The sequence below is a fragment of the Pongo pygmaeus genome, chromosome 2 (assembly GCF_028885625.2).
Source record: "Pongo pygmaeus isolate AG05252 chromosome 2, NHGRI_mPonPyg2-v2.0_pri, whole genome shotgun sequence".
NCBI classification, from domain to species: domain Eukaryota; kingdom Metazoa; phylum Chordata; class Mammalia; order Primates; family Hominidae; genus Pongo; species Pongo pygmaeus.
Genome location: NC_085930.1, coordinates 169,299,988 through 169,318,464, shown reverse-complemented (window position 1 = coordinate 169,318,464; position 18,477 = coordinate 169,299,988). Strand labels below are relative to the sequence as shown.

At 36.8% G+C, this 18,477-nt stretch overlaps 1 protein-coding gene across 6 annotated transcripts in view; it reads left to right on the top strand.

Annotated features, from left to right (window-relative positions):
• Positions 1-18,477, top strand: part of IFT80 (intraflagellar transport 80) — a 144,657-nt gene that overhangs the window by 40,964 nt on the left and 85,216 nt on the right. For all 6 annotated transcript variants that reach the window (XM_063662379.1, XM_063662381.1, XM_054482702.2 and 3 more), the window contains 2 exons: positions 4,495-4,584; positions 5,924-6,061. In XM_063662379.1, the coding sequence (XP_063518449.1) occupies positions 4,495-4,584; positions 5,924-6,061 (228 nt within the window). The remainder of the gene's footprint in view (positions 1-4,494; positions 4,585-5,923; positions 6,062-18,477) is intronic.

The following is an 18,477-nucleotide window of genomic DNA, read 5'->3' as shown; positions in this document are numbered from 1 at the left end:
TCAAAAAACCAGCTCCTGGATTCATTGATTTTTTTGAAGAGTTTTTTGTGTCTCTATCTCCTTCAGTTCTGCTCTGATCTTAGTTATTTCTTGCCTTCTGTTAGCTTTTGAATGTGTTTGCTCATGTTTCTCTAGTTCTTTTAATTGTGATGTTAGGGTGTCAATTTTAGATCTTTCCTGCTTTCTCTTGTGGGCATTTAGTGCTATAAATTTCCCTCTACACACTGCTTTAAATGTGTCCCAAAGATTCTGGTACATTGTGTCTTTGTTCTCATTGGTTTCAAAGAACATCTTTATTTCTGCCTTCATTTCGTTATGTACCCAGTAGTCATTCAGCAGCAGGTTGTTCAGTTTTCATGTAGTTGTGTGGCTTTGAGTGAGTTTCTTAATCCTGAGTTCTAATTTGATTGCACTGTGGTCTGAGAGACAGTTTGTTGTGATTTCTGTTCTTTTACATTTGCTGAGGAGTGCTTTACTTCCTGCTATGCGGTCAATTTTGGAATAGGTATGGTGTGGTGCTGAGAATAATGTATATTCTGTTGATTTGGGGTGGAGAGTTCTGTAGATGTCTATTGGGTCTGCTTGGTGCAGAGCTGAGTTCAAGTCCTGGATATTCTTGTTAACCTTCTGTCTTGTTGATCTGTCTAATATTGACACTGGCATGTTAAAGTCTCCCATTATTATTGTGTGGGAGTCCAAGTTTCTTTGTAGGTCTCTAAGGACTTGCTTTATGAATCTGGGTGCTCCTGCATTGGGTGCATATGTATTTAGGATAGTTAGCTCTTCTTGTTGAATTGATCCCTTTACCATTATGTAATGGCCTTCTTTGTCCCTTTTGATCTTTGTTGGTTTAAAGTCTGTTTAACAGAGACTAGGATTGCAACCCCCGCTTTTTTTGCTTTCCATTTGCATGGTAGATCTTCCTCCATCGCTTTATTTTGAGCCTATGTGTGTCTCTGCACGTGAGATGGGTCTCCTGAATACAGCACACTGATGGATTTTGATTTTTCATCCAATTTGCCGGTCTGTGTCTTTTAATTGGGACATTTAGCCCATTTACATTTAAGGTTAATATTGTTATGTGTGAATTTGATCCTGACATGATGTTGGCTGGTTATTTTGCCCATTAGTTGATGTAGTTTCTTCCTAGCATCAATGGTCTTTACAATTTGGCATGTTTTTGCAGTGGCTGGTACCGGTTGTTCCTTTCCATGTTTAGTGCTTCCTTCAGGAGCTCTTGTAAGGCAGGCCTGGTGGTGACAGAATCTCTCAGCATTTGCTTGTCTATAAAGGATTTTATTTCTCCTTCACTTATGAAGCTTAGTTTTGTCGGATATGAAATTCAGGGTTGAAAATTCTTTCCTTTAAGAATGTTGAATATTGGCCCCCACTCTCCCTTCTGGCTTGTAGAGTTTCTGCTGAGAGATCCACTGTTAGTCTGATGGGATTCCCTTTGTGGGTAGCCCGATCTTTCTTTCTGGCTGCCCTTAACATTTTTTCCTTCATTTCTACCTTGGTGAATCTGACAATTATGTGTCTTGGGGTTGCTCTTCTTGAGGAGTATCTTTGTTGTGTTCTCTGTATTTCCTGAATTTGAATGTTGGCCTGCCTTGCTAGGTTGGGGAAGTTCTCTTGGATAATATCCTGCAGAGTGTTTTCCAACTTGGTTCCATTCTCCCCATCACTTTCAGGTACACCAATCAAATGTAGATTTGGTCTTTTCACATAGTCCCATGTTTCTTGGAGGCTTTGTTCATTTCTTTTTACTCTTTTTTGTCTAAACTTCTCTTCTCACTTTATTTCATTAATTTGATCTTCAATCACTGATACCCTTTCTTCCACTTGATCGAATCAGCTATTGAAGCTTGTGCATGCGTCAAGTAGTTCTCGTGCCATGGTTTTCAGTTCCATCAGGTCATTTAAGGTCTTCTCTACGCTGTTTATTCTAGTTAGCCATTCATCTAATCTTTTTTCAAGGTTTTTAGCTTCCTTGTGATGGCTTAGAACATGCTCCTTTAGCTCGGGGAAGTTTGTTATTACTGACCTTCTGAAGCCTACTTCTGTCAACTCGTCAAAGTCATTCTCTGTCCAGCTTTGTTCCATTGCTGGCGAAGAGCTGCGATCCTTTGGAGGAGAAGGGGCGTTCGGTTTTTAGAATTTTCAGCTTTTCTGCTCTAGTTTCTCCCGATCTTTGTGGTTTTATCTACCTTTGGTCTTTGATGTTGGTGACCTATAGATGGTGTTTTGGTGTGGATGTCCTTTTTGTTGATGTTGATGCTATTCCTTTCTGTTTGTTAGTTTTCCTTCTAACAGTCAGGACCCTCAACTGCAGGTCTGTTGGAGTTTGCTGGAGGTCCACTTCAGGCCCTGTTTGCCTGGGTATCACCAGCAGAGGCTGCAGAATAGCAAATATTGCAGAACAGCAAATATTGCTGCCTGATCCTTCCTCTGGAAGCTTAGTTCCAGAGGGGAACCTGCCTGTATAAGGTGTCAGTCAGCCCCTACTGGGAGGTGTCTCCCAGTTAGGCTACACGGGGGTCAAGGACCCACTTGAGGAGGCAGTCTGTCCATTCTCAGAGCTCAAACGCCGTGCTGGGAGAACCACTGCTCTCTTCAGAGCTCAGTTGGAAATGCAGAAATCACCCGTCTTCTGTGTTGATCATGCTGGGAGCTGCAGACCAGAGCTGTTCCTATTCAGCCATCTTGGAATGGTGTCCCTGTAAATTTGTTTAGATACCTGTAATTAGGCTTGTATAGGTGAAACTCAGGAAGCTGGTTATATCACAATTGGTCAAGTAAAATATGGCTTAGTGGTTCAGTAGAACCTTTGGGCCAGGAGGTAGTAGAGAGAAGCAAAGTATCCATTGCCAAAATTAGCTAGAGAGAAACAGGACTTAAAGTATAATTAGTAACTTCATGCAAATTATCTATTCCTTTTGGGAGACTAAAGCAGCTGCAATTCTTCTTGAGCATAAAAACATATTCAAATTAGGATTGTCCACAAAAAAGTGTGCTTAATTAATTCTTGCTTGTGGAATGCAGTTCAGAAGTATATACCTCATGTCTTTTAAGGCCTTCTCAACACCTCGAACTTGGTTTTATAGTGAGGAAATTTTTATTTATTCATCGAATAAAAATGTAATGCATACCTATTATATACCAGGCACTGTGGTAGGTATGAGATAGTCAAAATAAAACAGAACATAGTTTCTGCCTTCAAGGAGCTTGTTGTTCAAAGAAATTTTACAAAATGCCTAATAAATTAATAAATAAAAATTATTATATGTATAACAATATGCAAATATTTGTAATATATGTTGATACCCTAAATTACAGTGTAAGGAAAATTTAAATCATATTTTATTCATAAATCTTGAATATGCAATATTTATTTTGTTCCTTTAAAATGAAACTCTTAAGAATCCATGGCTGGGCACGGTGGCTCATGCCTGTAATCCCAGCACTTTGGGAGGCCAAGGCAGAACTTACAATTTTCGTATCAATGGGAGGTACTGGAAGCAATCTCCCACAGATACCAAAGAATGACTGTATACATAGAATATGTACTTATCTATGGAAAACATCTTTTTGTTACATGGTAAATACAGCAGAAGTTTCTCAGAATAGTCCAGTTGTAAACCAGACACATGAGGATAAAGTGAATGAAACTTAGAAGAATATGACGAACAGAATGAAATGAAGAGGGTATTAAAGATGTTTGTGCAGAAGTTTTAAAAAAAAATGGTTGGGGGTGCCGAACATGGTGGCTCACGCCTGTAATCCCAGCCCATTGGGAGGCCAAGGCAGGAGGATTACTTGAGCCCAGGAGTTTGAGACTAGCCTAGGCAATATAGCAAGAGTTCTCTACCAAAAATGAAAAAAAAAAAAATTAGCTGGGTGTGGTGGCATGTGCCTGTAGTCCCAGCTACTCGGGAGGCTGAGGCAAGAGGATTGCTTGAATGTGGGAGGTTGAGACTGCAGTTGCCCTGATCACATCATTGAACTCCAACCTGCGTGACAGTGAGACCCTGTCTCAAAAAATAAATAAATAAATAAATAAATTAATTAAATAAGTAAACAAGCATGAAAGCAATATCCGTAATGGGATCTGCTATATGAAGGAGAAAGCAAGATCAGGATTCAGTTGACATTTTTGGAATACATAACATATTCATTCAGTGTTACTGTACAAATGTCCAGCTTGAAATAGTTCAGCAGCAAGTCATTTTCCATCTGGAGTCCAGGCAACTGAGGAAATTCATAAGGTTTGAAGCTATACAGTGGATGTCTTAGGTGCTAGGTGCTTACATTAGTGTAAATTACAAATGAAACAAGCAAATGAGGTATTGTACATTAGCTATAAAAGGAAGATAGGAATCCCTGAGAAGAAGACAAGGAGTCATTAGAAAGAGGCAAAATATATTTTCTTATAGAAAAAAACTTAAGTGCTTTTAAAGTTATAATTAATATCTTATTCTTACTTTTTTCTCACAGTGGAAAGCTCATGATGGCATTATTTTAAAAGTAGATTGGAACTCAGTCAATGATCTTATTTTATCTGCTGGTGAAGACTGTAAATATAAGGTATGTAATGTTTAGATTTATCACTTGGCTGAAATAATCAAATTTATAAGTACTTAGCATATAAGAATATTCTTTTAGTTTTTTACTTTAGCCATGTCTTTTTACTCCAGTAATTTAACAAATTATTTTATAATGTTAAGTGGTATTTTAAAGCATGGACTTCATAAAGACTATCTCATTAGCCTGGATAACACAGTGAGACCCTACCTCTACAAAAACAATTAGCCAGTTGTGATGGAGCACATCTGTGGTCCCAGCTACTTGGGAGGCTGAGGTGAGTAGATCACTTGAGCACAGGTGGTCGAGGCTGCAGTGAGCCATAATTGTGCCACTGCATTCCAGCGTGAGCAACAAAGTGAGACCCTCTCTCTCTCAAAAAAAGAAAGACTATCTCATTGATCTATAGAGTTTGATATTTAATAAGTAACAATATCAGTATAGCCCCTAATTTTACCATGACTCAATTTAAGTCAATTCAATATGTTTTTAAAAATCAGCCCTGCTGGTTTACTAAATATCGATCAATTTCAGGTCAAAATAATTTGTAGAGAGGAATAAGGTCTAATGTATTAATAACTAGATTTAGAGGCAATTAAATTGAAATAAATACTTTTAGAGAAAGTAGGTAGAGCCCTTACAAGGAGAAAAAAATTTAAGCAAAATGGTAAGCAAGCTAGGTATGGTAGCTCATACCTATAACCCCAGTGCTTTGAGAGGCCAAGGCAGTAGGGTTACTTGAGACCAGGAGTTGGAGAACAGCCTAGGCAATATAACAAGAGCCCGTCTCTACAAAAATTAAAAAATTAGCCAAGTATGGCAGCATGTACCTGTAGTCCTTGCTATTTGGAAGGCTAAAGCAGGAAGATCTCTTGAGCCCAGGAGATAAGACTGCAGTGAGCTATGATCATGCTACTGTACTCCAGCCTGGGCCACAGAGTGAGACCCTGTCTCTAAAATTCAAAAAACAAAACAAAGCTAAGAACTAAACATTTCAAAATGTACTATTATATTTAAAAGGACTTAAAATGGGTAGATTTTATATTCAGAGATTTAGTAAAATCTGAAAATTATGACAATGTTATAAAATAATTTCTTTTTGAGATATTTAGGCTTAAAGGAATACAGCTTTGTTTTCCCCTTGTGTGATAGTAAAGACATTTAATTGCTAATGTATAAGGTGCTGATTTCTAAATTTTTATTTACTACCTTACTGGAAGACAAACTTGTTTTTATGTGGTGTCTCTTATAAAACATTTTTATTTTATTTATTTATTTTTGTTTTAGTTTTGGCAAACTTCTCCCTGATATTATAAAAGATTTTTAAAAATTGCTTTTGTAGGTATGGGATAGTTACGGCCGCCCACTGTACAATTCACAACCTCATGAGCATCCTATTACTTCAGTTGCCTGGGCTCCAGATGGAGAATTATTTGCTGTTGGATCGTTTCATACTTTACGCTTGTGTGATAAAACTGGGGTAAGTTATAGTGGTGAGCAATCACAGATGTGCTGTCATAAATGTGGTAATGCACAACACACATGGTTCTCAATCTTTAAAAAACATTTTCAATGGATGCATTTGGTTGAATCTTTCCGATTTGTCTTCTTAATATGCTGGTTCAATCAATTCCAGATATATGGGACCAAAATCTGTTTAAGTTTGAAGAATGGTCACGATCTCTACTATTTGTCTTTCTGGAAATACTTATTTTGATCATGATTGTGAAGGATGAAGTAGTTAAAATATTAAAATTTATGCCCATTCAATATGGAAAATTCAGGTTTAAACTTTTTTTTTCTAACCTTTCACTGACTTGAAGCTCATAAACTTTTTTTTTTGCTGTCAATATGTTTCATACAAAATCTCGATTGCATATTTTGGGTAAGAAATTAATAGTGCATTTGAAAAATAGTCACTTTAAGACCAGAGGACATGGCTGGATGTGGTGTTTCATGCCTGTAATCCCAGCACTTCCGGAGTCCAAGGAGGGAGGATTGCTTGAGCCCAGGAGTTTGAGACCAGCCCAGGTAACATAGTGAAACTCTGTCTGTACAAAAACAAATAAAATATTTGCCAGGCATGATGGTGCATACCTGTGGTCCCAGCTACTGGGAAGACTGAGGTGGGAGGCTCACTGGAGCCCAGGAGGTGGAGGCTGTAGCAAGCTATAATCATGCCACTGTACTCCAGCCTGGATGAGAATTAGACCCTGTCTCTAAATAAATAAATAAATAACCAAAGGACATATTTTTCTTTATCAAGAATTCATATTTGAATACATGCAAGAATTTTTCCTCACAAGAGAATATGCCCTCCTTCATACAAATTCTGTTTAGAACCTGGGGAAATAGCCAAGCTCAGCAACATTTACCCATTGTACTTGAATGAATTGTTCATTGAAGTACCCCAAAATCAGCAGCATTATGTGGTAAAAAGAGTTTGAGTGCGGCTGTTTTATACTATTCCTAACTGGGGAAATCATAAAATTGTTCTGTGGCTTATTTGCCTCTAATGCAGAATAAGACAGAATTTTTAGAGCTTTTAATCTATTAAGATTTCTGGTTACTTGTTTTCTATCACAGAAAATATGAAGTCCTCTGCCTGGCTTTAAAAGCTGTTTGAAACCTGGTGCCATACAATCCATTCAGTCTTTTCCCCCACAACTCTCTAAATGTGTTCAACTCACACTGAACACTGGCTTTTGAACGTTTCCTGCCTCTTACTAACATCCCCACTCATTTTCTCATTTCATGGAATACCTTGATTTCTGTCTTAGACCATAGTGAGTCCCACTCATTCTTTTTTTTTTTTTTTTTTGAGATGGAGCCTTGCTCTGTCGCCCAGGCTGGAGTGCAGTGGCGCGGTCTCAGCTCACTGCAAGCTCCGCCTCCCAGGTTCACGCCATTCCCCTACCTTAGCCTCCCTAGCAGCTGGGACTACAGGCACTTGTCACCACGCCCGGCTAGTTTTTTTTGTGTGTTTTTAGTGGAGACGGGGTTTCACTGTGTTAGCCAGTATGGTCTTGATCTCCTGACCTAGTGATCCGCCCACCTCAGCCTCCCAAAGTGCTGCGATTACAGCCGTGAACCACCCAGCCCGGCCCGAGTTCCACTCATTCTTAAAGGCCTGTCTCATGTTTGACTTCCTTTGATCATGCCTTCTATTGACTCTAAAGTTTGTTTGTATATTTTTCTAATTTCTTTTCTGCTAGGTCCTTCCTTTCTCAATTACAACATCAGGATGTTAGATCATCCCATCTAATCACTTAAGGAGCTTTTACCTCTGATTTTCCCTATCAATGATTCTAAATCTATAGAATGTGTAGTCTCATTTTCACAATGTATTACATTCTTACATTGTCAATTTTAGTTTCATGTATATTATTTTTGACTCCCTAGTTTATAAAATCCGATAGTTCAATAATTCTGTATTTGTGCAACACAGTAGATACTCAACAATTTATTAATAAGCCAATTTAAACATAATTTTATTTTGTCATTTTGATTAAAATATTTTAAAATTTTAAAAACTTATTAAAGGTTTACCTCATTAAGCATCTAGTCGTTTTATTTAGAATGTTAACATCTATCTTTTATTTAATAGACATTAAATATATACTACTCATCAGACAGTGTTCTAGAAACTGGGGGTATAAATAAGAAAAAGATATATAAGACTTTTACTCAAGTTGTTGACAGTCTAGTGGAGAATTAGACTATAAGACTTACAGTACATTATGACAAGTTCTCTACAGGAAGTTTTTTATACAAGCACTGCAAAGGTGTGGAAGAGCCTAATTCAGCCTGTGGGACATTGACTAGAGAGCAGAGCCTTGAAGAATTAGTAGTTCTCCAAGGAGACAAAGTTGGGGAAGAGATTTGCAGGCAAAAGAAACCTCTTGTGAATCAAAGTACAGAAGAGTATGGTGCTTTTTGTGCAATGTCTGTAAAATTTTCATGGCATAATACCAGGAGATAATACAGAAAAGATAGATGGACTAAAGTGTTTGCCATGCAACAGAATCCAGATTTCAGTCTTTTAAAATCTAATTCTGTTCTGTGGAGCCTCCTTTGGGGTTGCTGTGGGGTAGAAAAGAGGTGAGGGAGTTGAGCCCCTGATCTCTCTCACTACCTGCAACCAGAGCAGTTGCGGTTATACTGTTTGAGCATCTAATATAAGATTTTCTTTGAACAGCTGAAACTGTGAAGTTGGAAATTGAGTATATTAGTCAGTAGAGAGCCATGGATGGTGTGTAGTAACATGGTAGTATTCAAATGTTGGAAATACTGCTTTGAGGTGAAAGGAACTGTGATTCGAGAGAAGGAATAGAATAAACAAAGGTGAGGAATCATAGTTTATTAGAAAAATTAAAAATTTAGTATGGCCACAGTAGTTTGGAGTTTATCTTATGGGCAATGGTGAGTCACTGATCCATTTTAGATAGTTACCTTATTAGATTTGGCATTTTTGGGGAAGCATATTCTAAGATCATCATAGAGGACAGATTAGAGTAGAGGTACACTAGAGGCAGGATGGCTAATTAGGAGCTTTTGTAGTACAAGAAAATGATGACGTTGGCCTGAATAATAGGGAAGTAGCAGTGGAGATGGAAAGAAATAGACAGGTTCAGGAGATAAATCCTTGCTGTATAAGTAGAAAGAGACAAGAATAATTACCTGAGTTTCCATTCCTTACTGTCTGGGTGTTCGCCTGAGGATAATGCCCTTTCATGATGTGATGCCCTGTTCAATCATTACAATAGTAAACCAAGTTACCTAAATTTCAGCATTCATAAGCATCACCTGGGTATTGCAAAAATACACATTCTTGGGCACTATTTGCAATATGGAGAATCAAAATCTCAGAGAATGAGGCTCTGTGAAGTGGTGTTTTTAGGAAGTTTCCTAGTTGTCTTTATGCAGGCTGTCCTCAGAGGGCACTTGAAGGAAGACTTAGTGAGACGCTTGATATTCCTTTTAAGTTCTGAAATGGGCAATGCTTAGTCTACTGTAGAAAAAATACCTTGAATTTGGAGATGAAATAGTAAACTATAATGCAGGTGATACCAAAAAAGAATAGTATAATAGAAAAAAAATTACATTTCTTAAAAATCTCAGGTAATTTATTCTTCTGACTTGTTCTAAGCATCTTCTTCATTTAAAATTACTGTTGGGGGCCGGGCGTGGTGGCTCACGCCTGTAATCCCAGCACTTTGGGAGGCCGAGGCAGGCAGATCACGAGGTCAGGAGATCAATACCATCCTGGCTAACATGGTGAAACCCCGTCTCTACTAAAAATACAAAAACAAAATTAGCCGGGCATAGTGGCGGGTGCTGAGGCAGAAGAATGGCATGAACCCGGGAGGCAGAGCTTGCAGTGAGCCAAGATCGCACCACTGCACTCCAGCCTGAGTGACAGAGCGAGACTCTGTCTCAAAAAAAAAAAAAAAAAAATTACTGTTGGGTTATGTCTGCCACTTTGCTGCAGCAAAAATGTTGATAGTATATGAATCATATGTGTGATGATATTATCTCTTAATGTTCTAGACTGATTCTTTCAGAATAGCTAGTTGTGAATACTATTCAAACACTTAACTTTCATTCATTGAATTATCAATAGTTTTTTTGTTCATTTTCTGCCTTGTATATTTCCACAAAAGGATTTGGAATTCATTTATGCAATCATTTCTTTTTGCAAGGTTTGTATTAACCCTGTAATATATCCTTTTATACAGTTATCATTTAGATTTTTATGAGTTACTTAATATTTAGATTTTTATGAGTTACTTAATGTGTTATTTATGTGTATATGTATGCATATGTATGTATTCATGTATGCCTATATGTACTATATATATATATTTGTTCAAATCTTTCTGGAGGATATTTTGATACTATATATCAAAAGCCCAAGAAATAAACATAGACTTTAACCCAGCAATTCCAGTTTTAGGATTTATCCTAAGGTAATAATAAGATAAAGAATGCTTAGTGGAGCATTCTTTATAATTTAACAAATGAAAAGCAATCTAAATCTCTAACAGTAAGATATTATTTAACTTAATTATGGAATATAATTCTTATAATGAATTATTGTTATTAAAAATGATAATTACTTTTATAATACCATGAAAATGTTTTAAAATATATGACCACAAGAAAAAAGTAGTTACAAACTTTATGCATAGGGTGATCTTATTAGTATACATCTGTATACATGAACAGAAAAATAGTCTGACATGATATAACAAATTTTAACAATGGTTATGTCTTGAGTTTGGTGATTTAGTCATAGGTGGTGATAGGTGATTTTTCTTCTTTTTTGCATATCTACATTTTCAAAATGCACATTTAAAAAATCTACATTTTCAAAATGCACATTTAAAAAATGTACATTTTCAAATAAAATGTACAGGTTTTGAAAAGGGGAAAAAATAGCTTTATCCTTTATTTTATTTAGCTTTCCCTAGATTCTCTAATCATGTAATTCAGCCTTCTTTCTCTTTTTAAGAAATGTTGTTTTTTGAAGCTATCAATTTATTTTAGAAATATGTATTAGTTAAAATATGGGAAACTATTTTTAAGGTAACATACTTTTTTTTTGAAACAGAGTCTCGCTCTGTTGCCAGGCTGGAGTGCAGTGGCACGATCTCGGCTCACTGCAATTTCCACCTCCCGGATTCAAGCGATTCTCCTGCTTCAGCCTCACAAGTAGCTGGGACTACACGCGCACATCACCACGCCCAGCTAATTTTTGTATTTTTAGTAGAGGTGGGGCTTCCCCATGTTGGCCAGGATGGTCTCAATCTCTTGACCTCGTGATCCACCTGCCTTGGCCTCCCAAAGTGCTGAGATTACAGGCGTGAGCCACTGCGCCCTGCCTGGTGACATACATCTTTATTGGGGAGTAATTCTACTCACTAAGATATAAACGCTATGAGCATTTTGAGTTAAAAAAAAAAAAAGTATGTAAATACTTTCTGCGTATCCTTTTTTTTTTTTTTTTTGAGACAGAGTCTTGCTCTGTCACCCAGGCTGGAGTGCAGTGGCACTATCTCAGCTCACTGCAATCTCTGCCTCCTGGGTTCAAGTGATTCTTGTGCCTCAGCCTCCCAAGTAGCTGGGACTACAGGCATCCACCACCACTCCCAGCTAATTTTTTGTATTTTTAGTAGAGACGGGGATTCACCATATTACCCAGGCTGGTCTTGAACTCCTGAGCTCAAGTGATCCGTTCGTCTTAGCCTCCCAAAGTGCTAGGATTACAGGCATGAGCCACCGTGCCCGGCCTCTGCTTATCTTTTTTAAGAATCCCAAGGAGAAATTGCCTTTATAGAGTTTACTTTCTTGTTGATAAGACATATATTAAAACATTAATTATACACTCAGTTATTTAATTATAGTTGTAATAAATTTTAAATACAGGAACAGGCTGCTGTTAGTAATGAGAACTAATGTCTGGAGGGTCAAAGCAGGTTAGTGTGATGAAAGGTAAGAGGGGCATCGCTTATTGAGACTCTTCACCTTTTCTTCTTACCAAGTAAGTAGATATGGTAACTGCTGGTGTCAACTTAGAGTAAGTTGACCCAACTTACTCTTAATGGTGTCAATTTAGACCTGAAAATTTAAGTCAGCTTGTGTCAGCTGCTTTTCTCACACAATGTTTTCTCTTTCGAAAAAAAACTTGCCAAGGCTTCTTTTAAAAAGTACATGTTTTCTTGAATCTGGAAATGTTACCCTTAAATGTAGCCCCTTGTTTCTTTTTGTTTCTCTCATAATCTGTAACTTAAAGTGGTATTTATCCAGGGCTAGATTTTGTGAAAGAATTTCAATATCAGATATATAAGAATCTAATCTCCAGGAATGATCTATACCCTAGCATTTTCCACAAATTTATCAAATTTCTATTTAGTGTTTGAGAGCTCTTCACAAATTTTTAGTTGAGGTGCAGTGTTCCTTTTTTTTTTTCTTTTTGAGAGATAGTCTAGCTCTGTTACCCAGGCTAGAGTGCAGTGGGGCGATCTCGGCTCACTGCAACCTCTGCCTCCCGGGTTCAAGAGATTCTCCTGCCTCAGCCTCCCGAGTAGCTGTGATTACAGGCGCCTGCCACAGTGCCCAGCTAATTTTTGTATTTTTTATTAGAGATGGGGTTTTTCCATGTTGGCCAGACTGGTCTCGAACTCCTGACGTCAGGTGATCCACTCGCTTCGGCCTCCCAAAGTGCTGGGATTACAGGGTGAACCATCGTGCCCAGCCCTATTCTCTTCTTTCAATCATTGACTCAAGTTTCTGGCTGCTTTTTTAAAGAAACAAATTTATCAGGATACAATTTGTATATGACACATTTTACCCATTTAAAATGTACCCAATTAAAAAAAGTGTTTTTTACTATATTCATAGGGTTGTGCAACCATTACAAAACTCTAATTTTAGAACCTTTTCCTCTCCTCTAAAAGGAATTGTGTACCCATTAACTGTCAATCCCTATTTTTCCCTATTCTATTCCTAGTCCCTGGCAACCACTAATCTACTTTTTTTCCTATAGATTTGTCAAGTTTGGACATTTCATATAAATGAAATAATACATTATGTGGCCTTTTGTGACTGGCTTCTTTCAGTTAGCGTGTTTTCAAGATTCATCCATGTATCCAGTACTTTATTCTTTTTTATAGACAAATAATATTTCATCATATGTTTATAACACATTTTGTTTATTAATCAGTTAATGGACACTTAGTGGTTTCAAAATTTGGTTATTAGAAATAATGCTGCTATAAATGTGTGAACACATGTTTTTATTTTTGTGTGGACATGTTTTAATTTTTCTGGAGTGTATACTTAGAAGTAGAATTGCTACGACAAGTGTAACCCTATGTTTAACTCTTTGAGGACCTGCCAAATTGTTGTCCAAAGTGGCTGTTTGCCTACTTTTGATTGCTGTCCAGTGTTCAAATACTTGTTTTTGTATTTTGTCTGGAGTACATAGGTGTTATCTGTGAGAAGGCAGATCTAATAGCAGCTGTTCTGCTATTGTCGTTCCTTACATATCAAAAGTTTATTTTAAATAATTGAACATGAGTTTGTAAAAATCAGCTTTGCACATTTCAGAGCTATGCTAAACTACTGCAGTGATTCTCAAGGCGGAGTAGAGTGGGAAAGCTACCGTGTGAATTTCATTGTTCAAGAAATTATCCAGAAAAATAGCCAAAAGGCATGAATAGTTCATAGACAAATATAAATGGCCAATAAAAATATGGAAGGATGTTCAATTTAACTAATAAATAAATATAAAATGAAGTAAATAAATAAAATGATGTATTTTACCCAATAAGTTGAAAAGATTAATAATGACCTAAAACCCTCAGTTTCACTTGAGCAGGAGGAAATGAGCTGCTTTGTTTATATGGTATTAGTGGAAATATAGAGTGATTTGACTTTTTGAAGGGTATTTTGATAATACATATCCAAATGTCAGATGCACATATCCCTTGACTCAGGAATCTCTCTTCTAGGAATTTTCTTTAAAGAGATCATTGTATAAGTACACAAAGATATATGCATATCAGTTTTAATCACAGTATTAACAGTGAAAAGAAAAATAAATGTCCACGAGCAGGAGACTGATTGGTTATTATTCTATATACCTAAAGTGCAATACCCTCAACTCATTAAAAATGGAGAAGAAGGATCATGTTTAATCACGTGGAAAGATACTCGTGATGTTATTTAGTAAAAAGATTGGGTTATAGGACAGCATGTTACTCTATGATCTCACGTAAGTAAAATTGTGTACCCATGTCTCTAACTGTATGGCTAAAGGTATACCCATTGTTGTTGGATAGTATATTTGGGTCATCTTTTCCTTCCTGTTTAGATGATTTTGTGTAGTGTGAGCCTTTCTCTCTGGCTGTATATCAGTTATACAGATGCAATAAAGGTTTTAAAACTTTCTTCAGTTAAAAATGAGCAGAAGAGGTATGGTGTCACAGAAAATGGTGGAATAGGCAGCCCTAGAAATTGGTTCCTTCACTGAAGCAGCTGTTAAGCTAGCAAAAAGTGTCAGAATCAATTTTTTCCGAACTTTGAGATCTAATGAAAAAAACCACTAGCAACCAGAGGAATGCTTAATTAAAAAAACAAAAATACTGCTAAATATTGGTAAGAAAGCACTGTGGCATTTTTGCTTACCTGGCTACCATCCCCCACTCCCAACCTGGCGGTAGCTAAAGTGATGGCAGCCTGAGTTCTGGTGTGGCTTGCTGGTGTGTGTGTATTGGGTGGTGCAGTGCGGGTGGGGCAGGGTACACAATATGGACAGTGTCCTCAAAAAGTTGCGGTTTTCACAAATTGCACTTTTTGACCTCTCATAGTTCCCTGAATGACTGGCATAAAGTTTTGTCTTTGTTTTGACGACTTAGAAATCTCTCAGAGTGGCATCAACGAATAAGGGCTTTGGAGGGTCCTCACGTATACTGAGGGATCTGGAATGTAACATACATGCCCAGGGCCAGACACATGCTCAGAAAAGACCAGAGGATGTGAGGCTTGTATCACTGGAATATCTTTCATTTATGAACAAACAAGGAGTGAAAGCTAAAGTAGAGTTGTAGGTGGTCTGGCTATGTATTAAAGGAGTGCCTAGGTCAGAGCCAATTGGCAAAGAGTGGGAGAGTATTTTTTTTCTTTCTTTTTGGCTCTGTCTGGTTGACCACTGAGATAACGGAATGGAGACTTCAGTGACCACACACAAAAAGCAGTCTGCAAAAATAGTTTGGAAAAGTCAGTAAATAGACAGATAACTGAGCCCTCAACAAGCAACAATGCAAGCCTTGTTGGAGAGAGATTCTGATTTCCAGAGTTACCACATTATGATATTAAAAACATCCAATTTTCAACAAAAAATTACAAGGCATACAAGAAACAGGAAATTACGGCCCATTCACAGGGAAAGAAATTAATAGAAACCATCCCTGAGAATGCCCAGCATTGGACTTATCACACAAAGACTTTATTTTTTTCAAAGTTTTATTGTTAATTGACAAATAATAATTGTATATACTTATGAGGTACAGGTACTATGTGATGTTTTGATATATGTATACATCGTGGAAGGATTATATCAAACTAACATATCTATCACCTTACATAACATTTTTTGTAGTGATAACGTTGAAAATCTTCTATTTTAGCAATTTTGAAATTTACAATACTTTGTTATTATTATTAACCATGCTATGCAATAGGTTTTGAAAACTTTCTGTCCTGTCTAACTGAAACTTTATACCCTTTGATCAGCATTTCCCCATTCCCCACTACACACCACCTGGTAACCACTGTTCTACTCTCTACTTTTATAGATTTGATTTTTTTATTTATTTAACTTTAATTTTTGTAGATACACAGTAGGTGCAGATATTTATGGTGTATATGAGATGTTTTGATGCAGGCATGCAATGTATAATAATCACATCACAGAAAATGGGGTATCCATTCCCTCAAGCATTTATCCTTTGTGTTACAAACAATCCAGTTATACTCCTTTAGTGATTTTAAAATATGCAATTAAATTATTGACTATAGTCACTCTGTTGTACTATCAAATAGTAGTAGATCTTAGTCATTCTTTCTGATTTTTAAATACCTATTAACTATTCCCACCTCCTCTCTTCCCCCAACCCATGACCCTTCCCAGCTTCTGATAACCATCCGTCCCTTTTTTTTTTTTTTTGAGACAGAGTCTTGCTGTCTTGCCAAGGCTGGAGTGCAATGGAGCAATCTCGGCCCACTGCAACCTCTGCCTCCTGGGTTCAAGCAATTCTTCTGCCTCAGCCTCCCAAGTAGCTGGAATTACAGGTGCCTGCCACCACGCCCGGCTACTAAGTTTTGTATTTTTTTAGTAGAGACTGGATTTCACCCATGTTGGTCAGGCTGGTCTCGAACTCTTGACCTCAAGTGATCCACCCATCTTGGCCTCCCAAAGTGCTGGGATTACAGGCGTCATCCTTCTACTCTCTACCTCCATGAGTTCAATTGTTTTGATTTTTAAATCCCACAAATAAGTGAGAACATGCAATATTTGTCTTTCTGTACTTGGCTTATTTCACTTAACATAGTGATCTTTATTTCCATACATGTTATTGCAAATAACAGGATCTCATTCATTTTTATGGCTGAATAGTACTCCATTGTGTATATGTACCACATTTTCTTTATCTATTCATCTGTTGATGGACACTTAGATTGCTTCCACATCTTGCCCATTGTGAACAGAGCTGCAACAAATGTGGAGATAGCTCTTGGATATACTGATTCTTTTCTTTTAGGTATATACCTAGCAGTGGGATTGCTTGGTCATATGGTAGCTTTATATTTAGTTTTTTGAGGAACCCCTAAACTTCTCCAGAGTAGTTGTACAAATTTACATTCTCACCAGCGGTGTATGAGTGTTCCCTTCCCTCCACATCCTCACCAGCATTTGTTATTGCCTGTCTTTTAGATATAAGCCATTTTAACTGCAGTGAGATGATATGTCATTGTAGTTTTGATTTGCATTTCTCTGATGCTCAATGATATTGAGCACCTTTTCATATACCTGTTTGCCATTTGTATGACTTCTTTTGAGAAATGTCTATTCAGATGCCCAATTTTTTGATCATATTATTAGATTTTTTTCCTATGGAGTTGTTGGGTCTTCTTATATATTCTGGTTACTAATCCTTTGTCAGATGGGTAGTTTGCAGTTATCTTTTCCAATTCTGTGAGTTGTCTGTTCACTTTGTTGATTGTCTCCTCTGCTGTACAGAAGCTTTTTAACTTGATGTGATCTCATTTGTCCATTTTTGCTTTGGTTGCCTGTACTTGTGGAGTATTACTCAAGAAATTTTTGCCCAGACCAGCGTCCTGGAGATTTTTCCCAATGCTTTCTTTTAGTAGTTTCATAGTTTGGGTCTTCGATTTAAGACTTTAATCCATTTTGACTTGATTTTTGTATATGGTGAGAGATAGGGGTCTAGTTTCATTCTTCTGCATATAGATATCCCGTCTTCCCAGCACCATTTGTTGAAGAGACTGGACAAAGACTAAATCAGTGATCTTAAATATGCTCAAAGAGCCAAAGGAAAACAGATCACAGTCTGAACAAATAGAAAATACCAGTAAAGGGATAGAAATTATACAAAAGGAATGTAATAGAAATTCTGGAATTGGAAAAAAGCAAAGGATAGAAGAAGGGTACATATCCCCAGAAATGCAATATATGTTGTCTCTTTAGCAATGAGTTTTATGCAAATAAAAATTACAATGTTATGCCATTCCCATTCATCAGAAAATGGGAAAATGGGGCTCTTTGTAGAACATTGATGGGAACATTAACTGGTACAGCTTTTCTCAAGGATAATTTGGTAAAATCTGTCAAGAGCTTTGAAACTTTTGACATAGCTGTTACTTCAAGGAAGTATAAAAATGCATTGCATATTAATTTGTTCATTTATTTTCATATTTATCAATTCTTTTACAAATATGTATTGAGAGTCTGTTAGATGCCAGGTACTTGCCCTAGTTGTTAAAGAAAATCAATAAATAAAATAAATTCTGTGTTGTTGACAGTTTTTATTCCATCAGATGAAAGACTATAAACAAGCAAAAGTAACATATTTTAAATGGTAATGAGTGCTATAAAAATTAAGCTGGGCAAAGATGGCATTATTTTAAATGAGATGATCAGGAAATATAAAAACAAATACCGAAACTAAATGTACATTACTGGATGGTAAGTAAAATAAATAAGGTACAAATGAATTACCTTTGGGATAAAAATTAAAAGTCATAGTACTATAATGTTTTCTATATTACATAATAAATTTTATTTTTACCTTTGATTTTTAAGAAATGCTT